The 17,761-nt window shown below is 36.9% G+C and overlaps 1 protein-coding gene across 1 annotated transcript; it reads right to left on the reverse strand.

Annotated features, from left to right (window-relative positions):
* Window positions 1–1,667: 1,667 nt before the first annotated feature.
* Window positions 1,668–16,765, reverse strand: neu1 (neuraminidase 1). The gene is made up of 7 exons (XM_015009818.2): window positions 16,464–16,765; window positions 12,095–12,284; window positions 11,699–11,961; window positions 7,135–7,317; window positions 5,675–5,894; window positions 4,350–4,586; window positions 1,668–4,261 (listed from the first exon to the last, which is right to left on the reverse strand). Exons 1-6 carry the CDS (start codon window positions 16,548–16,550, stop codon window positions 4,366–4,368), a joined length of 1,164 nt encoding a protein of 387 aa, XP_014865304.2. The 5' UTR covers window positions 16,551–16,765; the 3' UTR covers window positions 1,668–4,261; window positions 4,350–4,365.
* Between the last annotated feature and the right edge of the window lie 996 nt (window positions 16,766–17,761).

Genomic DNA, 17,761 nt, shown 5'->3' on the forward strand with positions numbered 1-17,761 from the left:
TGTTTTAGAGGACTTTAACATGAGATCAGTTCATTTGATCGATGTGGGTTATAGATTTTAAAAATGGAAAACATTCCAAGTACGACAAAAGAATAAATAATTACAACAACAACAAAAAAAATGCACGTTTTTCCATAGGGGGTGCTATTGCATGTAGAGCAACAGTGTTATCAGGCAGTTCCCAAAGCATCTGACAGCCAAAACTGGGATTTAAGGTCCAGGACGCTCCATACACACACGGTTTATCATTACAAGAACTTGATATGTAAAAGAAAAAAATGTAGAAAATTTTAATATAATCTAAAAGTTTATCGTTTTACAAATTCAACTGAAAATCACTGATTTGATACAGTGAATTTATCAATTTGTTTTGATGAAATGGACTGATACAAAAAACTCAATGTTCCATTTCTCTGAAAATTAGCAGCCTACATAAGACCAAATAATAATAATAATAATAATAATAAATATATATTCTGAAATGTTGACCTACTTAAAAATAGAGTAAAGATAACATTTATTGTCACATATTGGGGAAATATTATAAAGTAAGAAAATAATGTACAGTAAGGGCAAAATTACAGCATCATCCAAAAAATGCCATTGTTTCAAAAACACTAATTCCAAGAAATGTGCAGCTGAACAGAATAATAAAAAAATGCTTGTATCTGTGAACAAAAACAGGCTATTTACAGGGAGGTAAACATTTATTAACTTTACTAAAAGTGAATAAACAGCTGGAGGAGAAGCCCAGGTTGATGTAAAATCAGCTTTCAGCTCGTCTTCCTCTCAAATTACTCCATAAAAACTCTATTAAGTTTAGATTAGACCAGTTCCATCACAGTAATCCTCAGGTTATTAAAGTATTAGTACGGTTGGACTGTGTGGGCAGGTGCCAAATCCTAAACCAACTTCCCTTTAAAGCTTGGCAGCAAAAGAAAAGTTAACATTTCCTAGTGGATGACTGCAATGGCTTTTGACTAAACAAAACTCAGCGGACCAACGCCAGAAAATAACATGATAACTCCCCAAAACCTGAATCTGGACCTTAATTAACTTGTGTTTTGTATCTTTACTGCCTCTTGATATTCAAACTAAATGAAAATGTACTTTAATCTGAAAAGTAATTTGGACCGGTGAGCAATATTATGGTCTTATTCTAATGTTATGTCAGAAATAAAAAGCTGTGTCTTTCTCATACTGTGCATACATATCTGCTTTCAACTGTACTTATAGTAGGAGTTTACAACTTTTATAACCTAAAGAGTCAATTTTTAGGTGAGTTTAACAAACAAAAACTAATTTAGAGCCGCTAATGTGAAATAACTGTTGAAAAAAAAAGGCAACTTGTTCTTTTTGATGAATATCTACTATAGAAAGATTATTGTAAAATTTGAAGAACAATAATTTTGTTCAATTTTTTTGGTTTTAAAATTAAAAACATAAAAGTTTAGCATAAAAAGGATAAAAACATAGTTTTGAACATAATGACAAGATACAGCTCTGTAAAAACTAAGAGTCCACTGCACTGAACCCCATTAAAACCTCCTGGTTATAACTTCCAATCCCACTTCTCATAGGATCATTTTTTTATTTTAACAGCAGTAGGAATCAGGGTCAGACTCAAGTCTACAGGTTAAATAATTTCCATAAATAAATATGACACCTTATCAGCAAACTGATTTTATTTATTTGAACAGCAGTCCCTCAAAACAATAACATGTTGGGAATTTGTATTTATGAAGTCACAAGGAAAAGGTTCAAAAAGCAACAGTCTCCCACCAGCATACAGTGATGGATTGAAAGTGTCTTGTAATGAAAAACATAAAGAAATAAACCGCTGTTGGGTATTATTTTGTGTTTAGACAGAAACTAGATGTTTGTTGTCATCTGACCACCGTAGAAAAATCTTAGTGAGTTCAAAGTATTTAATGATAATTAGGTCATATTCACTAATCTCTTTCACACACAAATATAACAAAAAACCAACATTGCAACTGTTTTTAAATCACTTAAACTCAACAATAATTACAAAAATATATAAGTACATCATCCCATATGACTATTTATATTGTTTTATATAATTACATAAAACAAAAAATAATCATGCATGAATTTATGGAGGGAAGAAAATACATAATTTCAGAACTCAAATGAATTACAAAGAAAGTAATTACCTTGTAGGTTAGCTATACCAGATATCTGAGTGTTACATTCAATGAAATCCCAAAACAATAAGGCCAATTTAAAAACAAAAGTTTTGTTTCATGTTAGAAACAGGATTTGACTGCAGTGGCTGGAAACTGTGGAAAGATTAAAAAGTGGAGTGGGATCTAATTTCACAGTTATTCCCTGTGCTTTTTCCTAACATGTGAAACTCAAACCCATAACAGTCAAAATCACTGGAAAATGTATAAAGTCCTCTAGTTTAGAGTGAATAAACAGCATAAAAATCTGAATTTACATAGCAGAGAATCCAGTCTTGTTATAAAAAGGTTGTTTTTACTCTGAATGTCAGATTTCTGCAGAAGACTCCGGATTTTTCTCAACCAGTTTGCATATTTTATATTAGTTCCTACAAATTCGCTCATTCTGCTGACATAGAACCTCTTTCTTTGTATCAAACCTCCCAAGCTGTCAAATATAGTACCTTTAGCGCAGCGCTGTCAAACTCACTTTGGCCCAAATCAAGATCAAAAATGCTCTTAAAGGGCCGGTTGTGCCAGAATGTATCGATAAACTGTTAAAAATATTAATGAATTCTTAAAATTAAATAATGTTGAATATATTTTTAGTCCCTCCAGAATTTTGCGATTGTTTTTGTGATTTTTTATTTTATTTTATTTTTTTTAATCAAAATGTTTATGGTGCTAATTTGGAAATATGACAGTAAATGCGACTTTTTATTCCTTGCTGTATAGATCATGGACTATAACTTGAGATCAATTAACGTTGAGGCACAAAAATGTGATGGGATTTGTTGATTTTGCATGAATTTCCATAATAATTCACAAGAAACTGAAGGGACTGATTGATATAATTTAGTAGTAAATAGATAAAAACTGCATTGATTTGACTGAAAACATGATAAGTAAACAGACTTAATGTTTAGTCTAGAACCTAGAGGACCACATAAAAAGCTACGGCGGGCCGGATTTGGCCCACCGGCCTCCAGTTTAACACATGTGCTTCACAGCGCTTTTTATGTACTGATATGTTACATTATTTAAAGTGATAACCATTGATATTACGGTTACTCTAGGAAGCAGCTTGATTCAGACCTTCTGGTTTTTAACATCAGAAACAGTTTGAATGAAGACAGAAGTCGTAGTTTCAGCATCTAGAATGAACACAAACATCATCCATGAGCTGCGACTCGATGCAGGCTGGATTTGGCCCGCATGTCGTCTCCAAGGAGCTGGCCGGACTAGAACTCCCATGTAAAATCTTTCCATGAAGTAGAAGGAAAAATTTCATTTTTTTTTCTGCTGTTTTTAGAAATTAGTCCACCAAGCATCTTCAAAGACAAAGTTTAAAAGTAAACAATATAATTGACGTGGTAAAAATAGCATAAATCCCTGCAAAAACACAAAGTCTTACCAAGTATTTCTGCTCTATTTTCCAGTGCAAATATCTTTGTACACTTGACATACAACAAAAATAACTTATAAGTAACTATTCAGCAAGAAATAGGAGTTTCTTTAAGTGAATAATTTCTTAATATTGATTAAAAAACAGTTCCAGTTCCATTGGCAAGTTATTTCAATTATAGCAAGACATTTTTTGCATGTTATAAATGAAATAATCTGCCGGTGGAACTAGCATTTTTCATCAATATTAAGAAATTATTCACTTAAACAAACTCCTATTTCCCGCTGAAAAGTTACTTGTAAGTTATTTTTGTCTTATTTCAAGTGTGCTAAGATATTTTCAGTAGAAACTGGACCAACATTTTTTGTTCAGACTTTGTGTTTTTGCAGTTCTGAATCATTCTTTCATTTGTATTCCCCAAGAATCTCCTGTTTAGCCAGGCTTTGTCCATTAAAATACAAATTGAGACTCATCAATTATTTGGCAAAATAAGATTTTGTTATAAAAATAATAAAAGTAGGAAAAACAGACCAAGAAGCCAGAAATTCACAGTGCAGGGCCTCCTTTTCCCAACATCCATTTTTAAGTGTGTTTAAAAAGTCTCTTATTCTCTTCCTGAGAAAGTTGTTGTACTATCTTCTTGTATCCTTTTTCCCTTTAGGGTTTAGATCTGAGAAATAAACAGAATTAAATAGGAAGTCAGAGGAAAGTGAATATATTTTCATCGATTGACTGCTGGTGGAGTTGTTTCTTCTTACCTCCGACCTGCGCGTCCTACCGGCCGCCGTACAGGTGGATCTTCACAAACGAGATAGTCTCAATGATGTCCTTGTGGCCCTTCTCATAAATGACGAAGATGTATTTCTGGTCTTCTACAGAGTCATCGTTCAGAGATGTCATGCAGGAGTAGCCGCTCGGCCCTGGCCAGATCTGGACGGCTTTGTTCTCCCAGGTTTTTCCGTTCGTTAGCGACCACCGTAGCGTCAGGTTTACTCCTGAGGAGAGTTCAGTAAGGTTACGCTCACACTGCGGCCTGGATGGACCCAATTACAATGTTTTTGTTGTAAACACTTCCAAATAAATGAGACTCCTGTATATCCAGTATGATCTGCAAACGGCCTGAAAGTGTCCCACATGCGCAGTAGAGGGAGCAATAACATCACATATAGAGAGCATACTCAGTGTTTCACCAACCGCCATGAAAAAGAAAGAAGTGCTCAGTGTTTGTAGATATGGAAAAGAGAGAAACTATATGAAGAGAGAAACTGAAACTATTAAGGAAAAGGTTGGGTTTTTTATTAAAAAAGAACTTGGATAGTAAGTAAGCATATACAAATCATTATTTGATTTTTAAAGTAAACTAAATTGCTTCATAGAATTTGATTATGATAGATAGATAGATAGATAGATAGATAGATAGATAGATAGATAGATAGATAGATAGATAGATAGATAGATAGATATTAAGATCCTTATGAACCACACTCTATACCAGTAGGTGGCGATAATGCTACTTAACGTCTGTTGTTAACCCCCAAGAAGAAGAAAGAAAGAAAGAAAGAAAGAAAGACAGAAAGAAAGAAAGAAAGAAAGAAAGAAGAAGAAAGAAAGAAAGAAAGAAAGAAAGAAAGAAAGAGCACCGTGTTTGCGGAAGTAAACATGGATGCTAACAGTGAAGCGTATCGTTTTTAAAGTTGTTGTCCGATCAGAGCCATCATATTAACAACTTAATCCACACTGTAGTTCGCCATGTTTGTTGTCTTTCTTCCCACTTGCGCATATCAGGACGCAGAATAGTGACGTTTGTCGAGTATCAATGACGTTCCGTTCGGATGAACGCGACCTGGCCGTTAGGATTCAAGTCACATTTGAAAAGATCGGATATCCAACTGGGCTGGGTCGCGTTCGGAAAAAAAAAAAAACGATCTGTGTTAAGACTGTTATGAACAGATCAGGTACAGGTGGCAGTAAGGCGAACCAAAAATCGGAATTGGGTCATTTCCGGCTGCAGTATGAACGTAGCTAGGTAGCTTTATCTCTTCTGATTTTACCAACAAAAGCGGATATTTGTAAAAGTATTTACTCTTTTGGTCGTTGGACGGGTTGGTGAAGTAGAGCACCCCGTCTTTCTGCAGAGCTCCAGCCGCGACTGCGGGATCAATCAGCGTGGTGTCGAAGACCAACTCTTCCACGGGGAGCGTCAGGCCTCCGTCCAAACTGCGCACCACGATGCGGCAGTGGCAGTGGTAGTTGTTCTGGTTCCGGACGTTGATCATGATGCTGCCGTCCATCAACTCAACGGGCTGCAGGAAGGCAGAAACAAACGGACAGGTTTCGAAAGAAAGGAGGTATGTTAGGAATAGTGATTTGTTTTCCAGAGCATAAAAATGCTCAAAATCTTTATAAAAAAATACCAAAATTTAATTTGTTTATAGAATTTAAAATGGAGACCATTGGTGCAACATCAGCAGAGGTTTGAAACCTTGCAGTTGAGGCAATCATACATCAAGAAAAGCATCATTTACTACACATTACTATCTACATATTGTTTGTAAAAGCAGTGAATGTAGTCAAAAAGCCTACAGTAAGGGACAATATTATCCAATACTGAGTTTTAATTAGTGAAAATATAGAGGAAAATGGAATCTGAACTTAAGTAGAATGTGTAATTACTTTCTTTTGTTTTTGTTCTGTTCATCCATCCATTATCCTGTCCTGAATCAGGGACCCAGGAACCGTCTGCAGTCCTTGGAATATATTTTAATATATATCTAAAATTGTTTTATATTTTAAAAAATGTTGGATGCAACACAAAGCATTTCTCTTTTATTAATCCTAATTTTTTTACTTTCATTTTGATGTCATAGTAAGTCAGATCTCAAACTTCCTGAGACTTTTTCCTCAAAAACAGACTTGAGCACAATCATTCTTTAAACTTTGATAAATGCAGCGAGGGGTTTTTAAATTAAGTTCTCATTGTTGTAGAATAAAAACATTTTCTAGACAGCAAAATAAAAAAAAACATTCAATATAAAAAGCTGGAAATCTTTACTTCTATTAAGGCAAACACTTGAGAAACTATGTTGGACATAAAGTATTTCCTTTCTTTCTCTTTTTTTAAATTGTAATATTGCATGTTTGAATTATTTTTTATTTATTTATTTTCATTTTTAATTGTAAAAAGGGAATGATAGCCCCTCAGGACCTTTGGCGTTTGTGGTAAAACTTTTCAAAACCAGATTTTGTGTTGGAAAAAAAAAACAAAGCAGCCAGCAGGGGGAGATAGATCTCAGATTCAGTCTAACATCAGCTGTTTTTCAGTGACTTAACTTTACCTGCTATTAACATTTAAAACATTTAAATATACACAAAAAGCAAAATCCAAAGACATTTGGAACTGCACACCACACAACTGACGATACTTGGAGTTTTCTTAGTCATAGTTGGAGAAAACAGCATCTTTGTGCTACAAGCAGTGCAATAAATAAAACAAAACATGGGATCCTGCAGCATGCAATCCTCTCTGTCTGGACAGAAACGTACCTGGCACTCATCAGGGTTGAAGTCCTGAGCTTTCTTCGGTTGGTTGTAAGGGATGCTCTTCAGGGCTGCTCCGTTGCGCCACGTTTCTCCATGATCGTCGCTCAGGATGCAAAACACTCCGTCCCCCTCGATCGTCCCATGGCCGCACACCACCAACCGCCCCTTTGCAGGATCAAGGCGCTTCTATAGCACAAAAGGACACAAAGGGTTCAGAATTTAATAGCTCTTATTGTTATCACACAGGTTTTTACAATTTTTTTAGGTAAACAGAATGAATGCATCACAACACAGTTTTTGTCTGAAAAGGGCAGCTAATATCGCTGCAAACCCCACACATCCTGGACACAAACTGTCAGAGTGCTGTTTAGGGCTGCAACAAATGATTATTTTAGTAACTTGATTGTTTATTCTGATGATTAATCAAGTAATCGAAAATAAAAAATGTCACATTCTGCAGATTTTTCAATATACAGTATTAAAAACACAAAATACAAATAATTCAATTCAGTTTTTAAATAAGAAAGCAAATACTTTATAGCCAAAAATACAATAACATAGGATTCCTTTAACTTGTGGCTGATCATTTGTAGCAAAGGATGCATAATAAAAACATCAAAAGAGATGAGATGTCAAATCAAGAGAAAGTTTTAGCGTTGGACAACTTCTGTTGGTTTTGCTTACAAATGGGGGAAAAAAAGCTTCTAATTTCATCTGCAACCATGTGAGAGAGATGTCAGAGTGAGGAACCGCATCAAATTAAATGAAAATGAAAATATATAAATGTATCTTAAAGGGTGTCAGACTTTCTATTTCATACTAAACTATAAGATTTCAAGGTCTGTTTTGTAGGAAAAGAGACAAAGGAGGGAACAAACTCATTAATTATTTTGTTTACAGGTTGTAGCGACACAGTGGCCGATAATCCGGCGTCCGCAATGTAAACAGCACCTTCAAAGTCCATCGTTCCTGTTTGGACCAGGAATAAAATGTCCCCAAAATACCCAGCAACTTCCACAATCACATCCTCCCCTTTGGAGGAGGTCTGAAAAACACATAAAAATAAATCTATCTTCCTTTGCTACAGCATAATCTTACACTAGAAGTGTAGAAAAATTCACAAACCAAGAATCCATAACAACTATTATGTCGGATAAAGACACGCATTGCAAATCTTATATGATAAAGTTTTGTCATCTTAGAAAAAAGTAAAGAAATTATTGGTGCCCATAATGGTGCTATTGGTAACTTTGCAAAAACAAAAAGAAAAGCTATTTCTTTACATTATTTTTTTCTTTGGCCCGACACAAAGCGTTGCCCTGTCGAGTATCTGCACCGAAATCCACAGGAAAACAAACAAAATGGAAGCAAATCAAACGAATTATCTGCCTGAAGCTTGCATCACGTAGCAGAAAGATGCAGACAAAGACGATGCAACGGCCAGTAGTGTTTGCAGAGTTGTAATCAGGGAGATAATTTTAACTTCTCTTTATCCACCAACAGATAATAAAATCACTAAAACGTGATGTATGGGTGTTAAGAGAACAGATCATCCAAGTGAATCAATAAAATGTTGTTTTGAAAACATAAAAGGTTAAAATCATGCTGGATGGTTTCAGATCTAACAAACAGTTGTTCCTCATTTTGGAAGCTGTTTATCTGCTCTTTTCACACTCTATTATTAACTTTTATATATAGCTACATTTTTCACGCTTTAAGAAAAAACAAACATTTTTTCCCCTTTAAAAGTCATTTCAACATAAAACTCAGCCTGGAGACGCTTCACGCCGACTGTCTCCTGGATTGCAACAAAATGCCAAGACTATTAATGAGAAAACTGCTTATAATAACTCAGTGCTGTCATGTGCAAAGAAGCAAAACAACTTTTATTATCAAGCGACTGAGGCTGGGATTCTAACTAAGAGTTAACAACATCTGAGCTGATGCAGAGGGAAACGTTTTCATTTCATAAAGAAAGAAACTGTTGACACCATCTCAGAGGTTTCACATCACTATTGGACTGTGGCCGGCTTAGCTTGTGGGTAAATTTGCTATAAAACCATGTTATCACGTGCAGAGTGGTCTGCCATGAAGAGGGATCCATAAAGCCGGGTTTCCTCGCTGCATCCTGGCCTGATCCAACCTAAAACTGGAGATGGCATGTTGGTTTGTTTACTCCGGCTCCAGCTTACATGAAAAAATAGCTAAATTTCCACGCATTTCAATATTTCACACTTAGAAATGGGGGCAAGGATGGAAAATTAGGACGTTTATTTTCAGTATGGAGTGAAAAATGTATGAAAGCAACACACCAAATTAAACAGCAAGAATAAAAATCATGATTCTGTTGCTTTACAGAAACAGTTTTCATCCACAAACTGACAAAATGTTGCAAATCCACTGTGACCAGATCAGATAAATGCCACTACATTAATATGTGAGTATGGCAAGTCTAGGTGTAGCAACACAACAAAATGAAATGCAAAATTCAGCTTTAATGATCCGGATGGATGTTTTTTTTAGAACATTTGCAACTTGGAAATCGACATAACTTTGCCCACATCAGATGTTTATTGAGGCTTTTAAGGTGATTTTTCCCCCCTCTGACTCGAAACAAGAACTAATTTTGTTTCCTGTTTTATTGTAAGCAGAATTTTAAAAAATACCACAATTGTTCAATGTTCAGCTATAAAGGAAATAAAATAAACACCGCAGCTCACTGAGTAGCTGGATACCTTTTCAATGACTCAGAAAGATTCTTCTAAAATGATGATCTCAGGCCTTTAACTATGTGCATGTGATGTGAAAGACAACATGTACATGTGATTTCCTATGACCGCAATAAAATGCAGCTGTAAAACAGGCCATTCAGCTTAAAGTTTAGCTAATTTTACAGTGAAAAGTCTTTATTTGTGGTTAAATTAAAACAGAGCTGTGGTCTGCAGGCCCTCCAGGACTGATTTAAATGTGGCTGGATTGCAGAAAACATGGCAAACCTTCTCAATTTGAAGGTAATTATTCTCATATTTTCTTGGAACTCGCTAAACAGGTTTCTGCTGCTGCTGCTTTCCTCGCTTTTGGCACTTTCTGCATCTCCACCATCAGTTACAGTAACACTGATCAGGAGGAAGCACCATTAGTGTTGCCTGTTCCCATCACCTTATCAGCAGGGTTTCAGTCAAAATGCTGCCACTACACAGAGTGTGGCATCCTGAAAAATAGTTTTAACCTGGAGTACAGCACTGGGTGCATACTCTTGGTGAATGCTGTCAAAAGTTGTAGTAAACCCTATGAAGTTCTGCTTGTACACCTAAAACTTCTTTCTCCTCCTTGACAAATATGATGGCAAATTTTTACTTTGACAATCTGAAAACTACATTTTAAACTGCAGCCTCCCAGCTCCGTCTCCCAGCAACCAGCACAGCTACGCCAGGGTTTCTGCAGGTTTCACTGACTCACACATTTTAAGACCTTTTTAAGACCACTATGAATAAACTTTAAGACCTAAATCATAACAGAAATGTACAAAAAACTGCATATTTTATATAGTAGTGCCAACAAGGGACGTAGCATCATACGGGTTGGCAACAAAAGTGTCATCCAGCCATCTGGAGATAATTTACACTTACCAATGATAAACAAAAGGGCAAGCTAGCTAGCAAGGTTTTATTAGTAGCTAGTTAGCGGTAGCCTCAACTGAGAAAAATAAACTACATAAACATAAAAATAGTAATGCCCCAATAAAATTTAGGACTTGTGTTAACGTATTTAAGGCCAACTTACAAATGTCTAATTTTAGATACATTAATTTAAAACTTTTCAAGGATACTTGCTGCAGTTTGGAAGCGTGTGTGTAACAAACTGTTTTATTGAGGGATCCGTCATGAAAAATCAAAGCACAACAAAGAAATTTTGTCTTCTTTTTCAATTTGGCCATAAAAAAAATCATAAAGAAAATACAAAAACAGAACAAAAGTGGCATAAATGAACAAGAACAACTCATTAGAGGTGCATCGATTTAGCTAGCAAGAACTATGGACTCAACAAAGGCAGCCGATTTATCGGCACCGATTTCCTTAATTTTGGGGTCAGCTGATACTTACTGATCCCTCAGCAAAGGTCTAAAAATCAACCACTGGCCTCTCCTGCTCTGCAGTGAGAGAGGCCGACCCTCCAGGTCATGTTTACACGTTGGCATTTAACAATATTCACCTCACTGTTGCCAACTCTGCAACTTTCTTGTTATATTTAGCGACAATTCAGACAGAAAACTGGTATTGACCAAAATTGGAATCAGCAAGTAAAAAAACTGCAATCAGTGCATCACTAAACTTCAGGTCTCACCCACCTCCTTTCCCCTCGACTGATATCTTATCACATCAAAGATCAAATCAATCCTTCTTCACTTAAAGTTATCAATATATTTTACAAGGGGTCCCCAAGTCTTATTGAGTCCAATCAGGATTCTTACATGCTGACCTCTTCATAGAGGTCAAAGTTCATGTATGAAGAACTGGGGAATTCTAATGCGATGTTATTCAAGCATATCGGGGATCTGCTTTCTCACCTGGATGCCGAATCCCGGCCCAGGAGCGAAGGCCTTCACTCCCAGCTGGACCGAGAGGTTTTTGGGTCGGCTCCAGCTCAGGCCATCGTCCCAGCTCTCCACCATCATGGTGCTAGCCGGCTTGCAGTGGTACAGGTGGAAGCAGATGCTGTAGATCAGAATCACCGAACCGGTCTCTTCGTCCACAACCACGGAGCCCAGGTTCAAGCCATCCGGAAAGCTGCCGTCGTCCACTATGAAGGCGGTCGGAGACCAGGTGTTTCCTGTGGCAGGTGATGGAAATGAAACAGACTTCAACTTTCTGGAAACCAAATGCTTTAAGGTGATGCAAGAGTCTATCCAAAACCCATAAGTATGTGGAGCTTTATTTGATATTTTTCAGTGTGGTGGTCCTGCCTTTGTCAGTGGATCGCCTCACTGCGATAAACTTTGCCCCTATGTCACTGGACGACGACTTCCTGCCCTCGGCGATGGCCAGCAGGCTTCCTTGTGGAGTAAAAGTGATGAGCGGGATTCTGTAGGTGTTCACTTGACCCTGTTTGCCGCTCACCCACAGCAGCTGCTCCTCAAACACCAGAGGGTCAAGCTAAGCAACACAGACGAGATGGTAAAGAGTTAGCGTCGAGGATAAGAGAGGCTGACAAAGGGAAAGATGAATAGCTTGAATGTTTGAGAGCAGAACAGGTTGAGGCATGAAAAAATATCTGCATCATCAGCAGTCTTGTTACAGTCTGGCGAAAGCGTGAAAGGGAAGTACAAAGCAAAGGCTTGAGGAACTTCACCTCGTTTCTGTTTGTGAGAAAAAACAGCAAACAGGTGGAGAAAACATGATTACACCTGAATAATACTGGAATGTGTGTAAATTCCTCTCTAATGAGCTTTGGAGTTTAACATCTGGAATGACTGGATATATTATATTATCAGCAACAACCAAACTCTACTTAGAAAGTTTTTTCTTAAAGGGCGGTAATATAGATTTCCAGGCACGTTGTGCCGTTTTATAGCACAATCAAGTAACTATGTTACCTTTAGCTGTTATAATAATGCTGAATTTATCAACCATAACAAATTAAATTTGATGCGTCTGTCTCTTTAAGAAGCTCCTCCTCTGTCTTACGCCGCCTTCATTAAGTTATCACATCAATGCTCCTCCATTATGGCATTTACAACCATTCTTAGGAACCCTGGACTGAGAATTAGTTTTTATAATAAACTCAGGCAGTACCACCAGGTATTCACTATAATGGTATATAACACTATAACATTACATAAACCTGAAACAAAGTCAGTTTTAAACAATGCTGCTCTTTCTTCAAGTATTTTCATATTTAATGACGATAACTCCACTTTAACAGGAAGAAACCTCCAGCAGAACCTGGCTCAGTACAAACGATCATCTCCCTCGACTGACTGGAGGTTTGAGGAGACAGAAAAAATTCCTAGGAGCAAGAAGTCTGGTTAAAAAAAGTTTTAAAATAAAAACCCAGCCCCTTTTTCTTTGTTTTGCTTCATACAAACGATATGGAAGCATGGAATCTGTTGAAGTTTAAAATTTTACCCAACTTCTAACGTCTGTCATGTGTAATGCGCCGGTTCGACTCTGTAAAGCTTACCGGAAAAAAAAAAGCTTACCGGAAACTGCCCTAATTTGCCATATTTAACCTTTTCCTGTTTGTAACCTCTTTCTATTTGTAACCTTTTCCTGTTTGTAATTTTTGCTCATTTACCTTCCTTAAGCCTCATCGTTCTTTTAGTTTCTGTTTATGTAACTTGTTGTACATTTTATTGTAAATATAAAAAAAATCTTGCTGGAAGTTGTCTATGCCGTAAACAGCCATCCTCCTCTGCGAAGAGAGAAGTACCGAGCCAAACGAGGCGACTATTAATATTAATTCAGTATCTGTAAGCGTGACCAACACGGACTGAACGGCTTCGTTCACGTTCCCCGCTGCTGTTGATAAAAAGAAATGGTGCAGAAAACTGACGCCATCGTCCAGAAGTTCTCTGTTCGTTGGTTGGCCCGGCTTAGAAATCTGAAATGTGAGACTCTCAGTTGAATATGTCCGCAATATTCCACGCAGATAAGAAGACTACATTCTTTGGATAACGTTTCTACAAACTGAGTAGATGGTCACTTCAGAATTGATCAAATTCTTTGAGGAATCAATTCAACAAAATATCAGTAACATTTCTCAGAGATTTCAGATGTTGACATGATAGAGCCCCATTGTTGCTGCAGGTTTATCAGCTGTGTATCCATGATGCTAGGCCCCAAATAAATTGACCTATTGAATTGAGATCTGGTGATTGTGGAGGCCATTGGAGAACAATGCACCATCATGTTCCAGAAACCAGTTTAAGGCGATTTAAACTTTGTGACATGGTGCATTATCCTGCTGGAAGTAGGATAATGCAGAGGAAGTCATCATAAAGAGATGGAAATGATCAGCAGCAATACTCGGGTAGTGCTTAGTTAATGCTGAACTGTGTCAATAAAATATCCCCAATGCCTCCACCAGCCTGAACTAGGGCTGTTGTAAACGAATATTTTAGTAATCGAGTAATCTATCGATTATTCTTACGATTAATCGAGTAATCGGATAAAAAAAATTATAAAATTAAATATTGGTAAATCTGGCATAATACCGGTCGGTGTTACTATCAGTCCAATTTTTCATATTTGAGCATCCCTAACAGTTGCTTTTTTGTAGTTTAGAAAACTAACCTGTAACAATAATAGCTCACTTTCTAAGTTAACCAGAAGAAAAGTTATAGAAAAATCTGAAATTATATTGAATTTAATAACAAAGAGGAAGGCTCACAAATATGCTTATAAAAAATGTCTACAATCCAGCTTTTAGTTTATGTATTCATCTTCAGTGAGTTTAATAGATTAATTAAACTCACCTTGCCACCTAACCTGTCACGCTTTGAGTTTGAAAATACGGGAAATGTCGCCTGAGTGGGAGGAGAGGGCGAATGAACGAACGTAAGATGGGGTGGAGGGGAGGAAATAGACCAGCGGACTGACGAACCGTTAGACCGGGGGACGAACACGGGGGGAAGCAATACGGGATATTTACGACACCTTCACTGGTCACACTCAGAAACTCATCTACCAGCCATGTACGATGAAGTTTATTGTGCGGTTCGTCGGTAAAGCTATATTTACACGGTAAGCATCAGCTACTCAGCCACCCGCCCTGTTCAGTCTATCCGCTCACCTCAGCGCTCTTCCCGCCGTTCGCTTTCAACCAGCAGCCCCGGAGGAGAAATGCTGCCGTACTCCAGGCATTCCCCCAGTCATTTTAAGGATGCTTATTAGTTCCCCAAAAACGATAAAAAGTCGGGCATTATCATCAATCAATAAAATCCCCACGGGCCAATCCTGAAGATTGGACTTTATGCCGCTGAGACTTAACTTTTGTCAACAACTCAGAGGCGGAAGTGAGAGCTCCGCGCAACGCAAATTAAGTCCCGGCCGGAACACGGTGCGCTAACTAATAAAACATAAATTAACGAAGCTTCGAGGCAGGTAAATTTTCCTCGAGAAATTTTAGTAATCGAGGTACTCGAATCATTCGAGGAATCGTTTCAGCCCTAGCCTGAACCATTGATAAGGCAGGATAGATAAGTTATTTTATGTTATTTTCCCCTAATTCTGACCCAATAATCTGAATGTTGCCACTGAAATCAAGACTCACTGCACCAGGAAATGTTTTTCTTGTCTGTTATTATCCAGTTCTGGTGAGTTGGTGCCAATTATTGCCAAAGTTTTCTATTCTTAGCTGACATAAATGACATGTGATGAGACCGTCTGTTACTTGAGCCCTTCTGATTTAAGGTTGCAATGGTATTCATCATACCTTGATTGTATTCAGTGGTTATTCAACCTATGGTTGCCTTTTATTATTCATTATTTGTAAACCCAAGAGATAGTGGTAGAAAAGTAGTTTCTGAAATGCAAAAACAAGTCCATCTGGCGCCGACAACCCTGGTAGTTTCTAAACCACAAGTTCCAAGTTTTTATTCCGTCTGATACTCAGTTTTAGCTTCACTTCCAGTGTACCTAATAATATAGCTGGTGAGAGCATTTTTGCAGATATGTTAAATAGAAAACCAAACAAACAGGAATAAGAAAGTAGAATATTATATGGGAAATCTGAATTGACGGGGCTCCTAGCATCTTTAGCCCCAAATCCGATTTATTTTGAAATTCGCCTCTTGAGATATGAAGATATGCAGAGTTTTAACCTTGGGAATCCTATTGTCAGTGAAACTACTGTATCCAGGTGGAACTGAATAAATTTGAATAAAAAATAAAAAATTGAATAAAAAATGTAATCTAACACACTGTAAATATCAACCTGCTAGGGCATTTACTTTCATTTTGCTCTTCATACACAACAGTAGGTTATATAGAGTATTTGTAATAGTGCAATGGTTCATTTGTGTGTGTTAAGCGAAAAAAAGACATTTTTCAAAAGAACATTTCAGCAGATATAAGCAGCTTGGAATATATTTTTTTCCAAAAGCCTGTAAAAAATCACGAATCCAAACCAGCCTTACGAGAAAGTCTGGTTCCTGTAAATTTGGAATAAACCAGGTGGAGTTTGACACTAGATGACATAACTGAATTTCTCCATTTCGGTTTAACTAAACCACTACATTCAACAGCTTTATTAGCGCGGTTTTTACCTGCTTCGACCAGCATATAACAGTGTTATACCATAATAGTGATCGGTTAATAACAGTTTCAGTGTACCTGAGCCGGGCTGTAGGCACAAAGACATCCGGATAGCAGCGCACTGAGCAGTAAGAACACAGCAGAAGCCGAACTTCCGGTTTCCATGTTTGATTCAGCTCCTCCAAGTTTCTTCTTCTTCACTCCGAACAGATAAAATTCAACAAAACGGAGCCGAGTGACCAAAAGAGCCACCTGAACTAAAAACCAAGTCCGTCACTCACTGACTGGTGCCCATTTCATGCTGTTTATCAGGCAGGTCATATGATCGGGAGGTCACGTGACTGCCGCGATCTGTCAAAATAAAACAGGAAATGACGCAATGTACGTCGCACGACTCGGACCTATCAAAACCTTGTCTCCGTTCACTTTTTTATCTTTTTTTTTTTTTTTTTTTTTTAGCAAACGTTACTTTTAATTTTGTTTGTATCATTTCCACAAACGTCTGTAATTATTAAGGTATTACTGTTACATATTTTTACTGCTACTACGAATAATAATAATAATATTAAAAAATAATAAAGAAAATGGTAGAAATGTTAATTTATTATTGGACATGATGTATAGGTGGAAGCATACAGCTACTGCTGCTATGACTATTATAATTATAACTTGGCTACTTTACGTTTTAGATTCGGCTGCTCTCCTCAACTATTACTATGTCTTCTACTATTGTTAGAAGATTGTTGTCATTGATATCAATCTAGATTACTTTCTATATTTCTGGATCCTAATCTTTTTGTAAATGCTGCTGTTTCATTGTACAAACCCATAAAAATAATAGTAGTAATAATATTCGTAGTTGATATAAACAAAACAGGGAATTCGTAGGAATCTGAACATGTTAACATTATAAAGTGAGGAAAATTCAGCAATACTGCTACTTCTGTCGCCATCGCTATGAAAAGCCAAAGTCCAAACATCAAGTTGTAATTTATAATTGGTCCAATGGCAATGTTAATCACCCAATAAAAACTGTACAATAAAAGTTTTTTCAATATATCATGTAATACAGCAATACTTTACTACAAATCAGTTTGTCTGCAGTTACCAACATTCAGCCACAAGGGGGCAGAACTGACCAGAAACTCAATGGTCTCCAGTTGAACAGAGATTTTTAAATATTTTTTAGTTATCCAATCGCTTGAGGGGTTTTTCTTTTTGTGTCTGGTAATAATCTGCCACACTTCGTGTTTTCTTGTTCTGGAAGTTTAATTTTAGTCTAAGCAGAACATTTACTTCCAGTGTTTTGGAAAACAGCTTGTTTTTCTTTCAATAAAAAGCTATTTTCTTACTGGTTTAGTGTACAGCTAACAGTT

This window comes from Poecilia mexicana, unplaced genomic scaffold (genome assembly GCF_051168715.1).
Source record: "Poecilia mexicana isolate PSO_F unplaced genomic scaffold, ASM5116871v1 scaffold_11, whole genome shotgun sequence".
Taxonomy (NCBI): domain Eukaryota; kingdom Metazoa; phylum Chordata; class Actinopteri; order Cyprinodontiformes; family Poeciliidae; genus Poecilia; species Poecilia mexicana.